Source organism: Microcaecilia unicolor, chromosome 6 (assembly GCF_901765095.1).
Source record: "Microcaecilia unicolor chromosome 6, aMicUni1.1, whole genome shotgun sequence".
In the NCBI taxonomy this organism is placed as follows: Eukaryota; Metazoa; Chordata; class Amphibia; order Gymnophiona; family Siphonopidae; genus Microcaecilia; species Microcaecilia unicolor.
The window spans coordinates 53,454,050-53,479,407 of NC_044036.1; the positions used below are offsets into that span (position 1 = coordinate 53,454,050).

General features: G+C 44.6%; 1 protein-coding gene across 1 annotated transcript in view; it reads left to right on the forward strand.

Moving 5' to 3' along the window:
- The window catches only part of ST6GALNAC5 (ST6 N-acetylgalactosaminide alpha-2,6-sialyltransferase 5), a 194,394-nt gene extending 179,688 nt beyond the window's left edge, over positions 1 to 14,706 (forward strand). The window contains exon 5 of the mRNA XM_030206251.1: positions 14,188 to 14,706. Within this exon, the coding sequence (XP_030062111.1) occupies positions 14,188 to 14,419 (232 nt within the window). The 3' untranslated portion in view covers positions 14,420 to 14,706. The remainder of the gene's footprint in view (positions 1 to 14,187) is intronic.
- The last annotated feature ends 10,652 nt before the right edge of the window (positions 14,707 to 25,358 follow it).

Genomic DNA, 25,358 nt, shown 5'->3' on the forward strand with positions numbered 1-25,358 from the left:
TGCCGAATGCTGCAACGAGACCCTATTCTGTCTAACCTGGGGCAGTGGAATGAGAGGGCTGTTGCAGCAGCATGTGAGATGGCGATTGCACCTTGGCAAACCACACCTAATGCTTCGAATACCATCCCTTCTCCCCGCCCTTAGGTCTTCCCCCTCCAGTCACCTGAATCTACCTTCTCTACACCTGACTGCCTTCCCTCCCCTGCATATCCATGACATACTGCATTCCCTACCCTCAGTCACCTCCCTTGTCTGACCCCACCCCCTCCCAATCCTCCCCCGACCACCCTTCCTGGTTGTGTAGGGGGCCACCGCCCATTTGTGCATCTGACCACGTCTACGGCTAGGTCATTGTTCTTTTCCAAGTTCTTCTCAAAACCCATGAGCTATGTTGGCTCCTGGGCTACCCACATCCAGGGCCGTGCCGATGCGGTAAGCGGGGTAAGCGCCGCAGGGGGGCGCCCACCTCTGGAGGGCGCCGCCGCGGTGCTTACTCTCGCCCCGCGCCGCCGAGGCCTTTAAATCTTTTACCTGGTCGCAGCAGCGTCAGTGAAAGCGCTGCCGACGTCTCCCTTCCCTTGCACTCATTGGTTCCCTCAGTGTCCCGCCTTCTAGAAGAAGGCGGACACTGAGGGAACCAAGAGCGCGAAGGGAGATGTCGGCAGCGCTCCGCTTTCACTGACGCTGCTGCGACCGGAAGTAAAAGATTTAAAGGCCCCAGGGTGCGGAGGAAAGAGCAGAGGCATAGGCGCCCCGTATAAGAGGCTTGGGGAGGCTAAGCCTCCCCAGCCCAACCATGACCTTTAAAACCGGCTCCGGTCCCCACCTGGCAGTGTTGACGGCGTCCCCTGTGCCTTTGAGCAGCTTACCGGCACACGCAGCACTTCTCTTGTTTCTCCTCTTCGTTGCCGTCGCGTCGTCCCCCCCCCCCACCCCCCCCCCTTCACGCGATTTGCGAACCGCGCTGCCGCTTAGCACTGCTTAAAAAAAAAATTTACACGTCAGCAGGAACAGGCTGCTTCAGCCAATCCCAGGAGCCTTCCTTCAGCCCTTGGGCGGAACACGCTGAAGGAAGGCCCCTGGGATTGGCTGAAGCAGCCTGTTCCTGCTGATGTGTAATTTTTTTTTTAAGCAGTGCTAAGCGGTTCGCGAATCGCGTGAAGGGAGAGGACAATTTGCTGGAAATGGAGGGGAAGGGAGAGAGAGGAGGATTGCTGGTTATGGATGGAGGAGGGAAGGGCAGAGAGGGACAAGGATGGACATGGGGGCCCAGGGAGAGGACAAATTGCTGGAAATGGAGGGGAGGGGAGAGAGGAGGATTGCTGGCTATGGATGGAGGAGGGAAGGGCAGAGGGGGACAAGGATGGACATGGGGGCCCACGGAGAGGACAATTTGCTGGAAATGGAGGGGAGGGGAGAGAGGAGGATTGCTGGCTATGGATGGAGGAGGGAAGGGCAGAGGGGGACAAGGATGGACATGGGGGCCCACGGAGAGGACAATTTGCTGGAAATGGAGGGGAGGGGAGAGAGGAGGATTGCTGGCTATGGATGGAGGAGGGAAGGGCAGAGGGGGACAAGGATGGACATGGGGGCCCAGGGAGAGGACAATTTGCTGGAAATGGAGGGGAGAGGAGAGAGGAGGATTGCTGGCTATGGATGGAGGAGGGAAGGGCAGAGAGGGACAAGGATGGACATGGGGGCCCACGGAGAGGACAATTTGCTGGAAATGGAGGGGAGGGGAGAGAGGAGGATTGCTGGCTATGGATGGAGGAGGGAAGGGCAGAGAGGGACAAGGATGGACATGGATGGGAGGACAGGACCCAGGGAGAGAGAAGAAATTGCTGGAAATGGATCTAGAGCAAGAAATGAAGAAGAAAGGAGGAAAGTAAAGAAATAAATGGAAAGGAAGCCCTGGAAATGGAGTTAAGAGGACAGATAGCAGCAGACTCAGATACTGGGCCAGCATGATCGGAAAAAGAAAGTCACCAGACAACAAAGGTAGAAAAAAATCATTTTATTTTCATTTTAGCGTTTGGAATATGTCTACTTTGAGAATTTACATCTGCTATCTTATTTTGCAATGTATAGCAATTTGTTTCTAAGAATATTGCTGACAATTCCTGTCAGTGTAGCAAGTGGTGAGCGATCATTTTCACCGGGGGGGGGGGGGGGGGGCGCCAACTGATAGTCTGCAGGGGGGCGCCAGAGACCCTAGGCACGGCCCTGCCCACATCCACTCTTCACCCAAAACACCCATAGAATCCATGAAGTCCTCAACCCTGCTTAACTAATCTAATTTAATCTAATTGAGGTGCTTACAGTTCGCTTAATCCCATTAATGGACCAAAACGGTTTACAACAAAAAGGAAAATAAAATAAGACAATGAAATTATGACAAATATTTCTGGAACAAATGAGTCATCAAAAACTTGCAAAATAATATATAAGTGGATTATAATTTCAATGAAAGAGATAATGTATTCCATATTTTAGCCACTTGATAAAAATATGACTGTTCAAGTATTTTCTTGAACTGAACCTTTTTAAACAAAGGAAAGCTTAACACTTGATGATCTCTTAATCCAAAAGTAGTCTTGACAGATGTCAACATAATTAAATTACATATATGTCCAGGAGATAAGCCATTAAAGGTTTAAAAACAAAGCAAGCCAACATAAAGTGTGCTCTTGCTGGGACTGATAACCAATGTAACTCCCTAAACAGCTGGGAAGCGTGGTCAAATTTTTCCTTTTAAATAATCAGCCTAGCTGCTACATTTTGCAGGAATTGAATTTTTTTCAAAAGAATAGTAGAAACTCTAGAAATAAAGGACCATATTTACTAAAGTGTGCTGGTGTTTTTAGTGCACGCCAGTGCTTTTTTTGTGCCGGTACGCAACGGTACGGCGTACCGGCACCTTTTTTTGCCCGCCCCGCCCCCCGCGACACTCCGGGCGAGTCCTGCACTTAGTTTTTTTTTTTTAAGACTCAAAACGCGCGAACGATGCAGCCGGCAGCGATTGAAAGAGGCTGTTTGGCCTGGCGCCTGCGTCGGAGCTTCCCTCACCCTCTGCGAGTCCCGTGAAACAGGAAGTTGTAACAACGAAGGCGGGACTTGCAGAGGGTGAGGGAAGCTCCAACGCAGACGCCAGCCCAGACACAGCCTCTTTCAATCACTGCCGGCTGCATCGTTCGCATGTTCTGAGTCTTTAAAAAAAAAACTAAGTGCAGGACTCGCCCGGAGTGTCGCGGGGGGGGGGGGGGAAGGATTGGGGAGAGAAAGAGGGAAACCAACAGAGGGAAGGATTGGGGAGAGAGGGAAAGAGGGAAACCAACAGAGGGAAGGATTGAAGAGAGAGGGAAAGAGGGAAACCAACAGAGGGAAGGATTGGGGAGAGAGGGAAACCAACAGAGGGAAGGATTGGGGAGAGAGGGAAACCAACAGAGGGAAGGATTGGGGAGAGAGGGAAACCAACAGAGGGAAGGATTGAGGAGAGAGAGGGAAACCAACAGAGGGAAGGATTGGGGAGAGAGAGGGAAACCAACAGAGGGAAGGATTGGGGAGAGAGAGGGAAACCAACAGAGGGAAGGATTGGGGAGAGAGAGGGAAACCAACAGAGGGAAGGATGGGGAGAGAGAGAGAAAAACAGATGGAAGGATGGGGAGAGAGAGAAGGAAAACGGAAGGATGGGGAGAGAAAGAGGGAAGACGCTGGATGGAAGAATGCAGAAAGAAATAGGGGAGACACTGGAAGGATGGGGAGAGAAAGCAGAGCTGCTAGATGGAAAAGGGGAATAGAGAAAGACTGGAGAATAAGAGGAAGGGGCATGGGGAGAACAAGGGTGAGGAAAAGATGAAAGGCCACAGGTAGATGAAGGAAATTAAAGAATGGATAGTAAGAATGAATTAAATCTGGACAGAGAGAGAGCCTGAAAAATATTGAAGAAAGCAAAGAAAAAGGAGACAAAAATGACAAATGGCACAGAAGAGTTAAGCGAAAACAAAGGAAAGCAGAATCACAGACTGGGACCAATATGGAAAGAAAAACAGTCACCAGACAACAAAGGTAGAAAAAAATCATTTTATTTTCATTTTAGTGTTTGTAATATGTCCAATTTGAGAATTTACATTGGCTGTCTTATTTTGCACTGGGTATACTGGAGCTGTAAGAGCTTACAGAGATTATTTATCATGAAAAAAAATCACGTTATTTTTTTTCTCCTATAGTACTATAATATTTTCAATGATGTCTGTTTATATGCGCCATGGCTGGTATAGGGGGTGTGGTTAATATGGGTGTGGCTATCATAGGGGTGGAGCCATATGTGTGACCCGCCCATAATGAGTACCGGCACCTTTTTTTCTACAAAAAAAGCACTGGTGCACGCTAACCATATACACACCCGTAGGAATATTATGGTCATCTACACGGTTAGCATATACTAATGCTTAGTGCGTACTAGAAACTCTAGTTCACCTCTAGCACAGCTTAGTAAACAGGGCCCAAAGGAAGTTACAATAGTCGAACTGAGATAAAAACAAAGACTGAACTAACAAAATAAAATGAATTTGAAAAAAGTCATGGCAAACGGCTCTTAATTATTTTAGCTTAAAAAAGCATTTCCTATACAAGTTATTAATCTGCAAGTCAAAGGATAAAGAAGAATGCAATATGATGCCAAGTTGAGCTTTCAATCGATAGTGTCACGGTCAGTCCTGGTCAGTCACCAATGCCTCAGGTACAGTTACCAGTTGTGAGCCCTTGTGCGGTTCCTAGAATATAGGCACCAAGCCTGAAGGCCAAGATACATTCCAGAAAGAGCAGTCGGAAAAGCCCAGTGCTTCAGCTGTGATGACTGCTATTCCCCAGAGGTTGAGCCCCTGGGTGCAGGCAGCCGGCAAGACTTCAGGAGGGTCTGGGCAGTACTGGACTACCAGGATAGGTAGATCTAGGCAGCAGAGACACGAGGCTGAGAAGTGGGCAACCACTGATACAGGCCAGGAGAAAAGGGCAGACAGCAGGAGTCGGCAGAGTCAGGTTCAGGCAAGGTTTCAGCAGGTGGCAATCAGAAGGCAAAGCCAGGTTCAGGCAGGTAAGACAAGAAGAGAAAACGCACCAGTGCTATCCAAAAAAGTAGTAGCTGAGGCAGAGAAACACTGAATGATTTCTTCCTTGAGCTGAAGGCATCTGACATCAAAGGAAGACCGTGCCCTACCTGCGCATGCCACAACCTGAAGATGCACTGGTATGATGCTTTGTAGCCTGAGACGCGCCAAGATGACGCACATAAAGAAGGCAGAGCTGCACACCTTACGTCCAGCACGTCTGAATCAGGAACACTGCAGCCTCACATGCCTGACATCCCATGTCAGACTCTGAGTTTGTGACAGAAAGTCGTTATTATTTAAACACAAGATTTTTAGAAATGTATCATGATGATGACTCATCCCGAGAATTCTGGACTTTGCAGTGTTTAATTTCAGCCTAAGAGAGCCCATGTTTTAGTTCTATTAATGCTAATAACAAAAACTAATATCATCCACAGAAGAAAAGAGAAGCATTCCCTCCACAAGAATAACAGGGCCTAAAGAAAGCATAAAGATAAACAAAATTGGGGATAAAGGAGAACCTTGAGGAACCTCTGACCCGCCCATGCCCCTCCCGTGGCCATGGCCCCTTTTCGGATCTGTGCGGAAAAACTGACGTGCGCATCTTTATAGAATAATGACTATAAGGATGCATGTGTAAATTCCAATTATTGCCAATTAGGAGCCAATAACTGATTATTAGTGCACAATTTGGTCACATGCCTAAATTTGTGTGTGCAATTTTGAGTACTATATATAGAATTAGGGGACATCTTCTTTGTAGGCTCATTCTACAACTTTTGTATTTGTGCAGCTATGTGTTTAGTAATTGCCATTTTAGAATCTACACAAAGATTGTGATATTCTATCCAACATCCCATAATGATTGTTGATTTGCAACAGTGAATTTTTTTTATAAAGCTCATTTTGTGCAGGATGCTTTAAAACCATCTCCTTTTTATTTATAGTTAGTATAATCACTAGGATGATACTCTTTTAAGCACAGGTATTACCCAGTGTTTGAGTATTAATTAGCAATGTAATGACTCAGGTTGATCACTGTAATGGAACCAGGTTAATACCTCATTGCTATATGAAGGACATCTCAAAGATATTGAGAACACTAAACAGTGAGGTCTGCTGAAGTGATTTCAGTAGAATCTTCTATATAACCAGGGACGAAGCCAGACTTCGGCGGGAGGGGGTCCAGAGCCCGAGGTGAGGGGGCACATTTTAGCCCCCCCTCCCAGCGCCGCCACCACCAACAACAACTTTGACCCCCCCCCCCCCCCCGCCGACAACCCTCTTGACCCCCTCCCGCCACCAACCCGCCATCGCCTACCTTTGCTGGTGAGGGACCCCCAACCCCCACTAGCCGAAGTCCTCTTCTTCCGGTGCAAGGCTTCGTTCTGTTTCTGTGAGTCTGACGTCCTGCACGTACAACGTGCAGGACTTCAGAAACAAAACGAAGCCTTGCGCCGGAAGAAGAGGGCCTCGGCTGGCGGGGGTTGGGGTCCCCCGCCAGCAAAGGTGGCGACAGCGGGTTGGCGGCAGGAAGGGGGGTCGAGAGAGTCATCGGCAGGGGGTCCAGGGCCAAATCTGTGGGGGCCCAGGGACCCACGTAGCTACACCACTGGATATAACAGGTTTCTGTTCTTGAATACTTAAAGTTGCCCCTATTTGTTGAAAAAGAAAAAAAATGGATTTTCAATTTACAACTAGTCAGTAGTGCTATGCATGCTAATAAAGCTTTGGTAATCAGCTTTGTAGTTGTTCCTCATTATTGGAGGTAAAAAATATATGATTCATCATAAAAAGTGTAATGTAATTTCTTATATTTAGGATTGGGCCCTTGCTATGGCTCAGAATGACTGGTTTCCAAGTCTAGCTATGATTGTGCTACTACTAGCCAGGTCTGAAATCATCATTTCCAGGGTCACAAATCTCACCAAAATGAATGTACATTGCACTTTCCACGAGGTGTGCAGGGTTCCAAAGAAGAATCCATAAGATCTCAGTCACTAGGCCTAAAAAAATATGATCATCTCCCCAGTGCTCTATGAACAGCACTGGTTTCTAGTTATTTTCAGGATCTGTTATAAGATACCGTTGCTATCACATAATGCTTACTACTTTATGATGCCGCCTTATCCAGCCTCTCTTTTGAGTCCTTATTTTCCAACTTATTCACTTAGATCTTCCACCATTAACCAGTTGGTTACTCCTGCTTTAGCCCAGACATGACTGGTCACCTCTCATGAGACAGCCTTCTGTTGCCGTGCCCCCTCACGCTGGAATAACCTTCCTCCAGATCGGAGGTCCATCCCTTCTCGACTCTAAAGACATGGCTTTGTAAGCAGGCATTTGAATCAATTGTTACTTGAAGCTATATTTTATTATATATAATTGAATATAAACAGAGATTTTTTGACTAAAAAAAGGCATCGAAAATTAAATCTCAGTTTATATTCAGGCCTACCCACCCTTTCCCATGGCATCTGGCATTCCTGCTGTTCCCTCCCTTCCCCAAGGTGTTCTGGCATGGCCAGCTCTGTCCACCCCCCCCCACCCCACCCCACCCCTTTTGCCCCTCAAATGGAAACTCCCACTCACTTCTTCCTTCCTGTTATATACATGAAGCTTCCTCCCTGCTGGGCCTACCTTACAGCCCTGGTGGTCCAGTAGTCAGCTGGGGCAGGAGTGATCCCATATGCTCCTGCTCATGCAGTCTCTGTACCAAAAATGGCTTGTGGCAAGTTTCAGCAGCAGTCTTGCAAGATTGTTGTGGGAACTCGTGGCAGCCATTTTCGCGTTGGAGACTGCACGGGCAGGAGCGTAAAGGGATTGCTTCTGCCCCAGCTCACCACTGAACCACCAGGGCTGTAAGGTAGACCGGGGCAGGGGCCTACAGTGGGTCCAGGAGGGGGGCTTCATTTTTACAATGGGAGGAAGTGCATGTGAGTTTCCAGTTTGGGGGAGAGGGGGGGCAGGGGCAGAGCTGGCCACAGAAGGACACTTCAGGGAAGGGAGGAAACAGCAGGAATGCTGGATGCCATGAGGAAGGAGGGAAGAAAGGAGAGAGAGGACTACTTGAATATAAACCATTGATTTATATACGAGTTAACATTTTTCCCTTAATAAAAGGGGGGGGGTGTTATCTCGGTTTATATTCACAGATGGGTTTATATTCGAGTATATACGGTATATAGGAATGATTCACAGGTCAAAAAAGTCATAGATAAGTGTAATCTGCATTGAACAGTAGATGTAACCCTAAACAAAGGTGTGTGTGGGGGGGGGGTTAACCTTCACAGAGCAGCAGTTATAACTCTAGGTAACTTACTGGACAGACTGGATGGAGCATTTTGGTCTTTTCCTGTTGGTATGACTCTCATCTCTGAAAGTGATGTATGATATAGTTCAATTTGGTTCAGCATCATTATGGATGGAGGCCATTACGGATGTCTGGGGAAATAGCAAAGTATAAGAATTAGTGAGCACAATGATTAGTTACTGGGTGCAGGAAGTGGAATTAGCTGTGCTGCAGCTTTTGCAAACACTTCAAATAGTTGGGAAAATCACATCTCTCTTACAGAGAGCCAACTTCACATACCTCCTGGATGTGACATCAAAATGCATGTCAGCTCCTGCAAACATTATTATATATTATTATCATACTCAGTGCCAATCAGTGAGAAAATAACATCTGTTTTAATGTTTGTAAATAAGATAGCATATAATTTCCCAGTAGAAATTAGTTAGGCATATTTTGATGAAAAACAGGTGTTGCCTTAGCCGCCTATTAGAATTCACACAGCAAGTGCATATTCATTTAAACTCTAGGCACATGCCAAGCCGCTTAAGTTGATACTCTCTTTTATAAAACTTATGTAAAATTTCAACACAATTTATGCTTACAAGCTCAGTAGTAACTGCTGGTATTATCATGCAGGCTAAGAATATTTCTTTTTTAGCACGTTAGACACTTCAACATAACTAACATTGATTTTTAAAAAAAACTAAGCCAGCTCTTCAGCCTCCACTAGGTGATAAATAGAATCTATCATCAATATTGTCTACTGATAACAGAGACCTCAAGTCTGAAATTTAGTTTGAAAGTAGAAAGAAATGATTTTTCAGGCAGCAGTCACTGCATTCTGATGAGGCACTAGATTTAGGATTGCTATTGTGGGAGGCTTGATATATTGAACTAAAACAATAAAAAGAGATAACAATCTGAAAACTATGTTACGTTTTCACACCATTGGTGGACATATGGAGAATGGCCAAGCAAGAAAGACTGATCATTACAAATGATGCAGTTGGCAGATTCTGAATTACAGTAATAATTACCAAAGGCAGTAACAAGCAGTAAAACAGCACTGTGTTTTCACCAATCTTTGTAAAATTCCACATTTTAATCTAGTGATTTTATCTTATAAAAGAACTAGATTAAAATGTAAGCCAGGTATGCTTAATGAGAGAGCAGGATAAAGGATGCACATTATCCCCTTCAACTTCTAAGCAGCTTGTAGATCCAAGGGGAAAAAAAACACAATTTGAAGTGCCTGTATACAAATGCTAGAAGCCTAAAGAATAAGATGGGAGAGTTAGAGCATATGATGAGGCAGTGGCGTAGGGAGGCGGTGGGGCGGTCCGCCCCGGGTGCACGCGCTGGGGGGGGGGGGGTGTCGGCTCGCTGGTTCTATGCTCTTTCTGCCCCGGAACAGGTTACTTCCTGTTCCGGGGCAGAGAAAGCAGGGAAGCAGCAGAGCCGACGCAGCTCCCAGTGACGTGCACTGGGGGTGGATTGGCCCTCCAGCCTGCCCCCCGCTGCAAGGTAGGGGGTGTTTCGGGGGGGGGCGCTCCAGAGGGGGGGGTGCCGTGCCCTGCACCTGGGGGGGGGTGTGCAGCAGCGACCCGCCCCGGGTTTCAGGCATCCTCGCTACGGCACTGTGATGAGGTAGATATAATAAGCATCACTTGCTGAAAAGAGGACAATTAATGGGACACAGTGTTTACAAGGTACAAATTGTATTGCAATGATAAAGAGGATCGAATAGGATGGGGGGTTGTGTTAAAGAGGGAGTTGAGTAAAATAAAATAAATATTCCACAAGAAACAGATAGCAACGTGGAATCATTATGGATAGAAATTCCATGTATGAAGGGAAGGAGTATTCTTGTAGTGCTGTACTACCGTCCGCCAGGACAGAACGAACAGACTGATGAAGAAATGTTTACAGAGATTAAGAAAGCCGGCAACTTGGGCAACACTATAATAGTGGGTGACTTCAATTACCCCAATATTGACTGGATACATTTTATATCAGGGAGTGCCATAGAGATAAAATTTCTAGATGTAATAAATGACTGCTTCTTGGAGCAACTGGTCCAGGAACTGACAAGAGGGGGAGCCATTTTGGATCAGGTCTCTGGTGGCATGTAGGTGTTGGGTCCCAAGGGAAACAGTGATCATAACATGGTCAAATCTGAGCTACTACCTGGGATGAACCCGCAAAGGAAATCTACTGTATCTACATTTAATTTTTGAAAGGGTGATTATAATAAAATGAGAAAAATGGTTATAAAGATGTGGCTTGGCCACTGTTGGAAACAGGAGGGCTAGATGGACCATTGGTATGACCCAGTGTGGCTACTCTTATGTTCTTATGCCTCACTACCACCACTTCCTTTATCCTCTTCTGGAAAATTGTAGCCAACCATTGTTCAGCTCACGGTGGTAAGTGACATATGAGCTGCTGTCTGCCACGAGCTGAACTGACCCTGGATATTCAATGACAGGGCATAAGTGGCTCCTGGCATTGAATATCCGAGTCTCGCCAGTCACCTGGAAGTTAATCACGCAATGGCCGATATTCAGACTGATGACTGGTTAGCTTTAGTGCATAAAGGAGCCCTTTTATTAAGCCGTGGTAAAAAGTGGCCTGTGGTAGTGTGGGCACGTGAAATTGCCACATTCTGAGGCCACTTGTTACCACAGCCGGAGTTTCCATTATTTTAAACGGAAGTTGTAAATGGGCTTGTGCTAATAAAAATATTGCTGGACAACTATTTACTGAGCCCTTACCAACACCTTTTTAGTAGGTGGTAAGGGCTCATGTGCTAACCCAATGGTAATCGAACAGCGCACAGCAATGGCCGACCACACCCCTGTGCTAGAAAATAGACAAATTTTTCCTGGTGTGGGAAACACCACACGGCAAACACAAAACTATGCCAGGGTACCTGGGCACACCCTGCAGTAGTGGTGTTTTGCCGCAGCTACCTGTGCGGTAGACCTACTGCAGTTTAGTACCAAACCAGTTTAGTAACAAACTTCCGGAAATCATTAAAGACCAACTTGTTCAAAAAGGCATACCATAACAATCCAACATAAACACCTGAATCATGCAACACAACGAAACCAACACTAGAACGGGACAAAACTTAACTCTTGATTATCTAAATTACTCTGCCACTCTTGAACTCTAACGCAATACTACTCTGTAGTTCTCACACCGGAATTGGCGATCGCCATCACGGTACTATGTAAGTCACATTGAGCCTGCAAATAGGTGGGAAAAATGTGGGATACAAACGCAACAAATGAATAAATAGTAAAAGGTCCCCAAAGTTAGGACAGCCTTTTTGCTGTCTTTTATGAGGTTACTTAACTGGTTAGCAGACTGATAATCACCGCTAACCAGCTACGTAGGCACTCCTCCTCCAGCCCACCCCTAACCTAACTGGTTAGGAGATGATCGGTTGGTGGCAATATTCAGCGGCACTAACCAGTTAAGTGCCACTGAATATCCTGTGCTGGGTGTGCTGGGTCAACTGACTGGGTGTAACCCGAGGACTGGACCTAGATTGTCATTAAAACCTCAAGTTAAACGGATGGTAAAGAAATCCTTTTACAAACTGGGGCTATTGTGGAGATTGCAGCTTTATATCACTGTGGATGTTTTTCCATCAGTATTGCACCATTTCATATTTTCACCAATTGATTACTGCAACGTCCAGTTTGTAGGGCTTCCTGGCACTTCAACAAAAGCACTGCAAATGATCAAAAGGTGGATTCACATCTCATTGTGGGAATAAAGCCTAGAAAACCTATTACTCCTGTATTGTATAACCTGCATTTGTTTACAACTATAGCATGGGCCAAATTTAAGCTATTGGTAATTTTTTTTTTTTAAGGCAGTTACACTTGCTAGACCAGGGGTGGGCAACCATGGTCCTCAAGTGCCACAATCCAGACAGATTTTCAAAATTTCCACAATGAATATGCATGAGAAGCAGTACATACAAAATCAATCTCATGCATATTCATTGTGGAAATCTTGAAAACCCAACTGGATCGTGGCCTTTGAGGACCATGGTTGCCCACCCCTGTTCTAGACCATCGCTGTTAGCTTGTCCATTGATGGGACTGTATTCTAGAAGATCATTATGTTCCCAAGGTCAGGGTATATTAGAGAGCCCTTCTCGATGTGCGAGGATGTAAAGTAGAGTAGGTTTCTCAACTTAGTGCTCAGGGCACAGCTGGACAGTTGGATTTCCAGGATATCCACAATGAATACGCATGAGATAGATTTGCAAGCACTGCCTCTTTGGTGTGCAAATCTTTCTCATGCATATTCATTGTGGATATCCTGAAAACCTGACTGGCTGTCAAGAAGTAAAGTTAATTGAGTGATATCAAGGATTTTTGCAACAAGCTTAGAGCCTAATTATTTGTAAGATACTGCCTTGATTGATGAGCTGTTTGAGTAGATCCTGATGGAAGATAATTATGATGAGACATGGTACTGTACAGTAAATGTGTACAGTATATGGTTGGAGAGGATTATGTTTTTATTTTAAATGTGTGTGTTTATTATGGAATTGTTTGTGTTTTAATGTAAAGTGCTTGGAATATTGTGATATTAGTGGTTTACTAAACCCCTTAAATAAATGAAATTCAGTAATATATATTTTCACATGGCTATTAGAATGTGTGGATGCATGGAACAAACACTGTTTAATTCATTTTACTTCCATGTTGTAAGGTATTAAAGGTGAACATTTTGGAAGGTGCAGGTATACTTTCTATAATTTCTGTAATATTTTATGTGTTTCCAGAAATGTTTTGCTTCAGTTATAGTATTACGGAAATTAAGATACTTGATGATAGATTTAAAATTTCTGAGCAATATTGTTATGCATACTGGGATCAAGATGTACATACCAGTATTGTCCTAGTGGGTTCAATACACAAAGATGCTGATAATCAGCTCATGGAAGGCAGCTGAGTGCCGTGATTGGCGCTGACCCCACATATTCAATGTCACTTAGTTTCTGGCAACCAGCATTGAATGTCCAGGTTTATTGTGGCCGCTGAAAAGTTAACCGGCTCCGCCAATATTCAGCGTTAACCAGTTAACTTATTAGCAGTCAAACATAGGCCTATTTAACGGCCTATTTTGACCACTCAAACTAGCTAACTGGCTATGGAGCTCATTTTCAAAAGAGAAAAACATCCAAAAAGTGGCATAAATCTGTATTTGGACATTTTTCTCACAAAAACGTCCCTCACTGCCGTGACCCTTAGCAGCAGTGTCATGATATTTACAGAACCACAAGACTTCCACTAATGGTCATGGCAGCCATTTTGAGAAACGAGCCATGCTGGGCAGGAGCAAGTGGGCATTGTTCCTGCTCGGAGGACCCTGCTAGACCACCAAAAGATAGGCCTGGAGGGCAGGGTAGGTGGGAGGTAATGGGGGGGATGGTTTGGGGTTTATTGGCTCCTGGGAGATGGAGGAGGATGAGAGTGGGTGAGGGAACCTGTTTGTACTTATGTGGGTCCCGGCTGATATTCAACTGGGCCCTGCATAAGTGTCTTATGGAGTCCTAGCTAAATATCAGCCAGGACCCACATAAAGCTCCGGCAGCTTCCATATGCCAAATTATCTCCAGATATTCAATGACGGTACCCAGACATGGCCCAGCATTTAAAAAAAACTGCTTTTTGCTGCAGGCTGAATATTGACCAGACAGTCTTTAATAGCAAAAAATGGCTTTTGCTCACATCTCTCATTTGCTTTCCTTCACAGGGATCCTAATCATCTTTCAGTTCCTTACCATTATTATGAACCTTTGGGACTCGATGAATGTACAATGTACCTTTCACACGAACGAGGTCGAAAGGGCAGTCATCACCGTTTTATCACTGAGAAACGAGTCTTTGAAAACTGGGCGCAGACATTCGATATTCACTTTTTCCAACCAGACTGGGAACCGGAATCCCTTGCTGTAAGTCAGCCTGAGATGAAACCAGTATTCTGAGGAAGGAGCATGGCAAACTCTCTCTAACACCCATCAGGGTGAAAGCTATACAGAACGTCACATCACTGTCAACCTTGAAAGAGAGGTTTAATGGATTCATGGGTGAAAACTGCTACAATAATCAGGAATGAAAGATTTGTATAAAGACATTTTGTATCAAATTGTATCTTAATCCAACATGTGGTTTATACGGTCCCATTAATTCCTTGTATGTTTGTATGTATGTGATTTGTATAAGAGAAGAGAAAGATCAAAGGCTGTGCTATAATGATTCCTGTCAGTTTTGATACTTTGCATTCAGAATTGTTTTGTATATATATGTGTGTATTTATTTTTAATTGTATCACTTAACACTCAGTTCATCTTTATTACTACAGTATATAGTTGAATTTTCTCAGTTGTCTCTGTTACAGCCTCTGCAAAACTATCCCGGCAATTCAAATTTCCTTTATAAAGATGACCTATAATAAATTTCAGTCTCTTAATTGTAGAGTTCCATGTGTTTTGATTTTCAACAAATGAGACTGATGCATAAAAAGGTGAAAACCTTTGTAAATGTCACTTTGTGTGTGAACACAGCAAACTGTGCATGTTGTTTAAGCACTTGCAAAGTATTTCAGCTTTGCAAACTGTAAAAATGTTTTGTGCAGCTTTACATTTGACAACACGGCCAGGCAACCGGGCGGGTTTTGCCATCCTGCCCATTTGTCCGGATTTGCGAGCGAACGGACAGGCTGGCAGACGGACGGGCAGGCGGGCATCCTATTCTCCCCTCCCCACCTTTACCTTAGTGTGTGCCTGCAGACTGCCTTTCTTTCCTGCCCCAAAGAGGTCACTAGACCACCAGGGCACCAAACTAAGGTAAAGGAGGGGAGGGGTAGTGAATAGAGTCATGTGGGTGGAGGGAGGCTGGAAAATTGGGGAGGGATCTATATGGGGGGGGGAAGAGAGGGAATCTGACTTTCTTTGGGGGGGGGTCAAAGTGACGGGGCAGGCGGGGTGTGACAGGGAGAGTGCAACAGGGGGTGGGGCATGTGTCCTCTTTTTTTCTTAGGGCAAATATGGTAACCCTAGTCTAAGGGGTCCTGAGTTTGAGGCTGTTTCTCTCCAGAGTCCCAGTGAACAGTGTCTCTGAGGCCTGGAGGGTCTTAGGCCCAGGATTTCTAAGTTCAGAATTCTAGACTACAGAGCCTCAGATTGTTTTTCCCCTTCTGTATCTAAAAGTATGAGTGAAGTTTAACTTCCACCTCTTACTACTACTACTACTACTTAACATTTATAAAGCGCTACCAGGGTTACGCAGTGCTGTACAATTTAACACAGAGGACAGTCCCTGCTCGAAGGAGCGTACAAACTAAAGAACAAAAAAGTGCGGTCAATCAAATTGGGATAGTCTAGATTTCCTGAATAGATTAATTTAAAATTGCCAGTAAATTTGAATTTACTGCCATTAAGTTTGCAGTCATCATGATGCACTTCTGCAAATTAGGGCCCATTTTAACTAGCATGCCCTCTGCATATAACTGTAGATTGCTACATTAGAAGTAAAAAAAATTAGGAACCCTTTTACTAAAGTGCAGTAAAATTTGGACATAATGTCTTAACGCAGACCTTCCCTGCTTCAAGCCCAGATTTAATGCAGCATATTTTTGGGCTTTTTCTTTCTTTTTATTTGCAGATCTCATGCTAATGTTTGCATTGGTGCGCAGTACCTGCAGAAAGTTAATGCAGGAGCACTCAGCACTGCCTAGATAGCCAGTTAGTGAACATTAATCATAATGCTAACGCAGAGTTAATGCAGAAGCACTTAGGGCCAGATTCGGTAAATGGCAATGAAAATTCAGTGCTGAATGGTATTCTATAACGGGTGTTCCGGGATCAGCGCCCTTTATAGAATAGCGTTTTTAGTGTGTGCTAAAAATAAGCATGCACTAAGCACTAGAGATGCCTACATATTCCTATGATAATCAGCAATGAAGGCGCTATAAGTAATGAAGGGATCCATGTTATATCTCACACTCAAAAATGCTCTACTTCCCAACAATTTCTCAAATTTCTACTCAAAAGGTCAGTGGAGTCATGATAGGATCTGTCAGACAAATGTGCCCGCCTCCTCTATTGGCTAAATGAGCCAGGCATATAACAGCCAATAGAGGAGGCGGGTACACTTGTCTGACAGATCCTATCATGACTCCACTGACCTTTTGAGTAGAAATTTGAGAAATTGTTGGGAAGTAGAGTATATATTCCTATGGGCATGTCTAATATTTAGCGCATGCTAATCATTAGTGTGCACTAAAAAGGCTACCTTGCCTTTGTAAAAGTCCCCCCCCCCCTCCCAAGTCTTCTGATTAGCAGCACCTAGTGCCATTAAGCAGTGGCGTAGGAAGGGGGGCGGTGGGGCAGTCCGCCCCGGGTGCACGCCACTGGGGGGGTGTCGGCTCCGCTGGTTCACTGCTTTCTCTGCCCCGGAACAGAGCTCCCAGCCCCCAGCGATGTGCACTCGGGGCAGAGCAGCCCTCCCATCCGCCCTCCTTGGTAAGAATGCGCTCCGGGGGGGGGGGGTGCATGCATGCGCCAAGGGGGTGCGCCGTGCTGCACCTGGGGGAGTGCGCAGCGGCGAACCGCCCCAGGTGTCAGCCGCCCTTGCTATGGCACTGCCATTAAGATGTTGAGATTTTCAAAAACAAAAAATTACTTGCACCTTCATCACCTCATCCTACTTTCACCATAAATAAATTTACATGTAGAAGCTCAGTTCTTTTATAGGAGCCCTTTTACTAAAGGATTTAGTGCATGTTAGCGTGCAAGAAAATGCTTAACACAAAGCGCATTTTTGAAAATATTTTTGGAGGGGGCGTGTCATGAGTGGAATGGACATGGAAACATTTTCAGCTAGAGTGTTCTGATTAGCAGGCGCTAAGGAGCAGATTTTTATATATGGCGCCTAGATTTCCACATGGAATATGCGTGTAACTTAATTGGCGCAACAAGCCAATCAGCATTTTTAACAGCACTTAACAAACAATAATGAGCACCAATTGGCAATTAACACAATTTATGCTTGGAAATAGCTAAGCATATTCAATAAAGAACTGCGCCCAAATTGCAAATTGTACAGCACACAGTTCAAAATAAATGCCCATAGCATAAAAGGGGCGTGTTTATGGGCATTTCAAGGGCGTTCCAAAATTTACATGTGTAATTACAGAATACGGGTCAGTGCACCTAAATCTACATGCATGGATTTACACCAGGTTTTTACTGGCGTAACTGGGCACATGTAGATTTAGGCACTATGGTATTGACTAAGCATATTCTATATACTGCACCAAAATCTTATAGAATGCGCTTAGTTCCACACAAATTTTTTAGGCCCCATATATAGAATCTGGCCCTAACTGGATAGCACAGACTTAACACAGGAGCACTTAGCACTTCTTAAATAGGAGCTGGTACGTGCTCCCTTGTTACATTTTTGCAGGCACCGTGTGCTAATGGCAAAGTTAGCACATGGCCTGCAAAAAAAAAATTGAAAATGTTTTTAAAAAGTGCTGCTTTGAATCTGGATTAGGAAGGTCCCATGTTAAGATGCGCTAAACCCAGTTTCTAATGCCTGTCAGTAAAAGGGCACCTCAGTTATTCTTCTCACACATTAATACATTTTTATCCTCTGGAATGACATACACAGATCAGGCCCATTATTATTTCTTTTTATTTATAAATATAACAAATATAATTTTCAAGAAAAATCTTTTACAGAAAGCTGCAGTATTAAGAAAATGAAATTCTCACCATTAAATGTAAAAAAATAAAATATTGTAAACAAAGCCATCATCAACAGCAAAAGTCCACAAATCAAGAGAGGGATCCAATAAACAAAAGAGAGGATAAACATCAAATTACGGAATCCTTTTACTAAGTGGCGATAATCACTGACCCGTACTTCCTACGCTCTAAAATGCAGTTCAGGCATCTGTGCACATATCCCCAGCGCTAAAAAAATACTAAGTACCGGGGCGTGTCTGGGAGGTGGAGAGTAGGTGTTCCCAGCACTAATCGGTTAGCACAGTTTAACGCATACCAACTGATTAGCACAGGAGCCCTTTCTGCCTTCTAAATAGGGGGCCCTTTTACTAAACAGTGTAGGCGCCTATGCGTGCCCAATGTGCACCAATTCAGAACTACCGCCCGGCTACCACACGGCCCAGGCTATAATTAAATTTTTTACACACGTCCACTATGCATGCAGGAAAATATATTTCATTTTCCGGTGCATGGCGCTAACCAGGCGGCAATCGGCATTGTATGAGTGTTGACGATTACCGCCTGGTTAATGCGTGAGACCTTACCGCTAAGTGAATGGGCGGCGGTAAGGTCTCAGACCCAAAGTGGATGTGCGCCAATTTTCATTTTGCTGCCATTTTCGCCCCTCCCCCCCAAAAGGCATTTTTTACAGGTGTACTGAAAAATGGATCTGCACGCATCCAAAACATGCCCCTACACTAGCGCAGGCCATTTTTCAACACACCTTAGTAAAAGGACCCCTAGGTGTCTGTAGGGGCTCATGCACTAATTTGATCTTTATTTGGAAAAACGGAAATGTGGCCCTTTTACAGCTGTGCTAAAAGTGGCCTCAGTGCTCGGGAAAACCCACATCCTAATCATACCGCAGGCCACCTTTTAGCGCAGCTTAGCAAAAGGGCCCCTACAAAAACACAATACTATTTGGAAATACAGAGTGCTTACGTGAAAAGAGAGCACTTTAAACAGATAGCATCTTATTATTATTAGCATTTGTATAGCGCTACCAGACGCACGCACAATCTAAAATAACACAGACAGACAAGACAATTAAGGGCGAGGGAAGTACTGGGTGAGAAGGAACAAGGGGGGGGGGGGGCAAATGAGTAGTGGCTAGGAGCCAAAAGCAGTAGTGAAAAGGTAGGTTTTCAGCATAGATTTGAAAACAGGTAGAGATGGAGTTAGACGTACAGGCTCAGGAAGTTTATTCCAGGCATAAGGTGCCGCGAGAGAAAAGGAACAAAGCCTGGAGTTAGCAGTGGAGGAGAAGGGGGAGAACAAGAGAGATTTGTCCAGTGAGCGGAGGTCACGGGGAGGAATGTAGGGAGAGATGAGAGTGGAGAGGTAATAGGGGGCCTGCAGAATGGATGCATTTAAAGGTCAGTGAGAGAAGTTTGAACTGTATGCGGAAGTGGACAGGGAGCCAGTGAAGTGACTTGAGGAGTGGGCTAGTGTGGGTATAAAGATTTTGGCAGAAAATAAGCCGTGCTGCAGAATTTTGGACAGACTGGAGAGGAGAGAGATGACTAAACGGAAGACCAGTGAGAAGTAAATTGCAATAATCCAAGTGAGAGGTGACAAGGGTGTGGATAAGGGTTTTGGCAGCGTATTCAGAAAGGATAACCAGTCTCAAAGATCTTCTAGCAGTCAAAAAAGCAGGATCCCAAAAAATTATTTGCCACACTGGTACTGTATAGAAATCTGAGAAAGAGAGAAGCACCCAATTGTATTTTTGTAACTCTAGAATGGCTCCCAGTAGAAATGCATATGTATTGTAACATCACCGCACTGCAGGTTTAGACAGAAAGATATATTTTATAATAGACCAATTTAATTTAAGGTAGACCAGTATGTTTAAAGTACAACAGGGATCTGTGTGACAACACTACAATGTGCTGAACAATGACAGAGAAGTGATATGATAATTTTGCACACATGGAAAGGTAAGTAGCAATCTGTAGTTTATTAAGGCATATTATTGTATCATGGTGGGATGGAGGATAATCTCTGTTTCTTTGCACATCGGGCAGATTATAGAAATCGAGTTGAAACTCCTAGTTGCAACAATTGGATTCTTTGGCTTGCACAATACTTCACTTAACAGTAACAGAGTACAATGAGCACAATTTGCCAGTCTCTATTCAAACCAAACATCAAAGCTTCACAGTTGAAAGAAATGTTCTCTTGTTACATGAACATGGAGGGATGTTGTGTAAGTGCAGAACTGCTTCAGAAGTAGTTCAAGAAATAGATGGCAGATGGAATGACAGATCTGAACAATTGCTACATGTATTGTAAAGCCTACAAAATTTAATGTAGTGGCCTTAGCATTTGACCGCCCCTCCCAACCCAAGCACCCTACCCCTCCTATGCTCTACCACACTCTTAATCTTTCTCTTTTTCCTTTCCCTCCCCCCCCCCACCCCCACCAAAGTACACACATTCTCTCTGCCTCCCTCTCAACCCTCCATCCCTGTCACTCAGGCCCAAAACACACGTGGTAATCATCAGTTTACACACGCTGATGCTTACCGCCCGGTTAGCACGTGAGACCTTACCGCTAAGTCAATGGGTAGCGGTAAGGTCTCAGGCCGAAAACGGGCGCACACTGGTTTAAGGTTTGCCGCACGTCCATTTCGGCCACAAAAAGGCCCTTTTTCCAGGCGCGCTGAAAAATGGACCTGCGCACATCCAAAACACATGCCTACATCAACACAGACCACTTTTTGGCACACCTTAGTAAAAGGGCCCTACAGTGTCTCCCTCCCATCCAGCATTCCTTCAGTCCACCTTGCCTGTCCAGGACTCTTCATTTTTCCTGTCCTCTCCCCGCAGGCACTTATGCTTTCTGTTCCTTTCATCCAGACTCTCTTTCTCTCTCTCTCTCTCTCTCTCTCTCTCTCTCTCTCTCTCGCTCTCTTTACTTCCTTTCTTCTATACCCTCAGTTCCCAGTTTCTGTGGCTCCCTTAGCACACTTCAGTATACCGTGGCTCATAACCTCCCATGGCACACCTACTGTGATACCACTCTTTGGATATGCATTTCTCTAACCATGAACCCCCAGATTCTATAAATGGCACACAAATTTATTTATTTATTTATTTATTTATTTGTTCCATTTGTATCTCACATTTTCCCAACTATTTGCAGGCTCAATGTGGCTTACATCTTACCGGTGAAGGCGATCGTCTAGACCGGTATGGAAACAAATACAATTTGATGTTAGGGTCAGGTAAAACTAGTATATTCGGGTGCCTAGGGATCAAGAATAGGAAGTAATATGCAAAATTGCATACTATGCTGAGATGTGCACGCCCAGCTAAATTGGCTAATGAGCCAATTAGCATCAATAATTGGGTGCTAACAATCATAAGTACATAAGTAATGCCACACTGGGAAAAGACCAAGGGTCCATCGAGCCCAGCATCCTGTCTACGACAGCGGCCAATCCAGGCCAAGGGCACCTGGCAAGCTTCCCAAACATACAAACAATCTATACATGTTATTCCTGGAATTGTGGATTTTTCCCAAGTCCATTTAATAGTGGTTTATGGACTTATCCTTTAGGAAACCATCTAACCCCTTTTTAAACTCTGCCAAGCTAACCGCCTTCACCACGTTCTCCGGCAATGAATTCCAGAGTTTAATTATGCGTTGGGTGAAGAAAAATGTTCTCCTATTTGTTTTAAATTTACTACACTGTAGTTAACCTCAGAAAGGCGGTATATCAAGTCCCATTTCCCTTTCCCCTTTCATCACATGCCCCCTAGTCCTAGTATTTTTGGAAAGCGTGAACAGATGCTTCACATCCACCTGTTCCACTCCACTTATTATTTTATATATCTCTATCATGTCTCCCCTCAGCCGTCTCTTCTCCAAGCTGAAAAGCCCTAGCCTCCTTAGTCTTTCTTCATAGGGAAGTCGTCCCATCCCCGCTATCATTTTAGTCGCCCTTCGCTGCACCTTTTCCAATTCTACTATGTCTTTCTTGAGACACGGCGACCAGAATTGAACACAATACTCAAGGTGCGGTCGCACCATGGAGCGATACAACAGCATTATAACATCCTCACACCTGTTTTTCATACCTTTCCTAATAATACCCAACATTCTATTCGCTTTCCTAGCCGCAGCAGCACACTGAGCAGAAGGTTTCAGTGTATTATCGACGACGACACCCAGATCCATTTCTTGGTCCGTAACTCCTAACGTGGAACCTTGCATGATGTAGCTATAATTCGGGTTCTTTTTTCCCCACATGCATCACCTTGCACTTGCTCACATTAAACGTCATCTGCCATTTAGCCACCCAGTCTCCCAGTCTTGTAAGGTCCTTCTGTAATTTTTCACAATCCTGTCAATCAATTATTGACGTTAAATTGGCAACAATTTGGATTGTACATTGGCTTTATGAGGGTAATTTTATAACAGGGTGCCTGGTTTAAGAGGACAAGTAGGGCTGCTTAGGCAATATTATATAAAGACACACAGATGCCTATATGTTATTATGTAACACATCTGTTTATTGAAAATCAAAACAACAAAACACTATAACAAAAACAAGATTTTTATAATCCGGAACACTGTTTCCCAAAATTGCAAAATCTCCCCCCAACCAGCTCCCTTTGTTCCTGCCTCCCTTCCCATTAAAGCAGCAGATACTACAGAACCAGTAGGCTACACATTTAACAAATGGCTGTGGGCTGGTGGAGTGAAATGTGTTCCAGTATCTACTCCAAATACGCTGAAATTTTAAACCTGCCGAGGAATCAATGTCTTGGCTAACCGTTCCAGATTCAGTAGGCAGGTCATGTGAAGCGTCAGAGCATGGGAAGAGAGCCAGTATACCAAGACAGACTCAATTGAGAAAGCCCTTCAATCCAGCTGGTACTGGGGATGTAATTGTGATCTGATGAAATAACAGCAAAGGGTATTTGCATCCTGTGGAAAAGCACCCCCATCCACTACGTCCATAAAATGAGCCAATAGGGGACCTAGAATCTGCAACAAGAACAATTTATAAAACTCTTCTGTATACCCATCTGGACTCTTAGCAGAGAGAGGTGCATTAAGCAATAGGAAATCCTCTGAAGTCAGCTGGGGCAAACCCACCTGTGTCAAGAATGTGTAGTGCCAAGGGATCTCAGGCAGCCCTCTGAGAATACAGAGAGGCAAAAGAAGAATGAAAAATGTGTGCACTATGTTCACGCTTATTTTGAACCTGCCCCATAGAATCCATTAAGGAGGTCACTGCCCGAGAACTACCCCATGTCCATACTACCTGTGCTAATAACATGCCTGGCTTGTTCCCATTGTGGTGAAATCTGTATTTTCTAAATAATAAGGCTCAAGAAGTCTGCTCATGGATAAGGGAATTGAGGGTGGTCTGAGTCGCAGCTAATCTATCAAGGGCAGCCTTACAGGGAGTGTGAACATAGGTCTGTTTTACCTTTTGCAACTGGTGTTCCAAATGCAGAATTCCAGCTACAATGAGTTTGTTACGGGCAACCACATACACAATAATGTCCCCTGTAGCACTACTTTGGCAGCTGATAAAAAAAACAGTAGGTTGGTCCAAGCAAACCCCATTATTGTTCAGGAAAAAATCTCATTTCTCTTGCATATATTTGTGAAAGTCTAAATTATGATATAAATAAGAGGGGAAGTGTCAGCTTCTCATTGGACAGCTGGGAGCTAGTAGCTCCAAATCCAGCCAAACCAAGGCATGATCAGACACCTCTTCAGGGCCAACGGTAGCAGAAGCCACTGATGCAAAAAGCTCTCTAGTGATTAATAGATAATCCAGATGTGAATATGTCCCATGGACCCTGGAGAGGTGTGTATAGTCTCGCTTGGCAGGATGTAGGGAGTGCCAGGCATCCACTAAGGCCATTGTGCGCATAAAGTCCACCAGATCCCGGGAACTGGCCCTCCCAGAACCCGACAAAGAGCCTGAGCGATCCAACCAAGAATCCAAAACAAAATTAAAGTCCCCGAAGACTATTAAATTATGGTGCTGGAGGGATTGACAGAGTCTTACCAAAGTGTGATAAAATGCAGGGTCTCATTGAGTGGGACCATAGACCCCCTACAATATCAGCTTAAGAAAAATATAACACCCATTGGGGTCTTTTATCAGCACGTCAGCCTAAATGCTGCAGGCTATGTCTAAGCAAGATGGCTACTCCCCATGTCTGCCTCCCGAAGAATAATAGACATCACCCACCCAAAGTCTTTGCAGTTTTTGGTGTTCTAGATCAGTAAGGCAGGTGTCCTGTATGCAAGCTACATCTGCCTCTTGGCGTTTTAGGGCCAATATCTTACTATGTTTTATGGGGGAGGTGATCCCGCCTACATTCCAAGTAACAATTCAATGAGATATCATGGTCATAGATGCCCTAGGCTATAACAGGAAACACATCAGTGACGCTAGAGACCAAAAGTAAAAGCCAGTGTGCCAAGCCCCTGCCTGGGCCCATGTGAAAAGAAGACATGGGAAACAAAGCGAACTTCCCCTAAGTGGCGCTATAATAGCATGAAGCAAAAACCAGTGCCCAAAAGAAAAACAAAACACAGCACCCAAAAAAATCTCTAAGACCCTCTATTTAACCTCCCCTGTCCCATCCCTACCCACCCATTCCCATCCCTCTCTCCTCCTCCCCCCCAACCCCCAACTAATACCCTGCACCCTTGGATCCAACATAGAGTTTTAAATTTAGCCCTGTATTGTATTGGTTGCCAGCGAAGGTTTTGCAAAAATAGTGTGATGTGGTCACGTTGCTAGCAACCTTCTATTAGTCTTGCTGCAACATTCTGAATCAATTGGAGCTGGTGCAGTCCCTTTGTAGTCAGACCATTGTAGAGTGCATTACAGTAATCCAGTCATGATGTTATCATGGCATGCACAACTAGAATAAGATTTACCTTCTCGATGTAGCTGTCACAGATAGTAGAAGCAGCTCATGAAGGTTACTTGAATTTGGGGAGTCAGAGTAAGTGTTGAATCTATCTGTATTCCAAGGTTCCTGACTTGTGATTTGAGGGGGAGTTCATACTTCCCAAAAGAGATTTTGATGTCAGGTACGTATCCACTTGTGTTAGGGACCCAAAGAAGCTCAGTTTTACTTGGGTTCA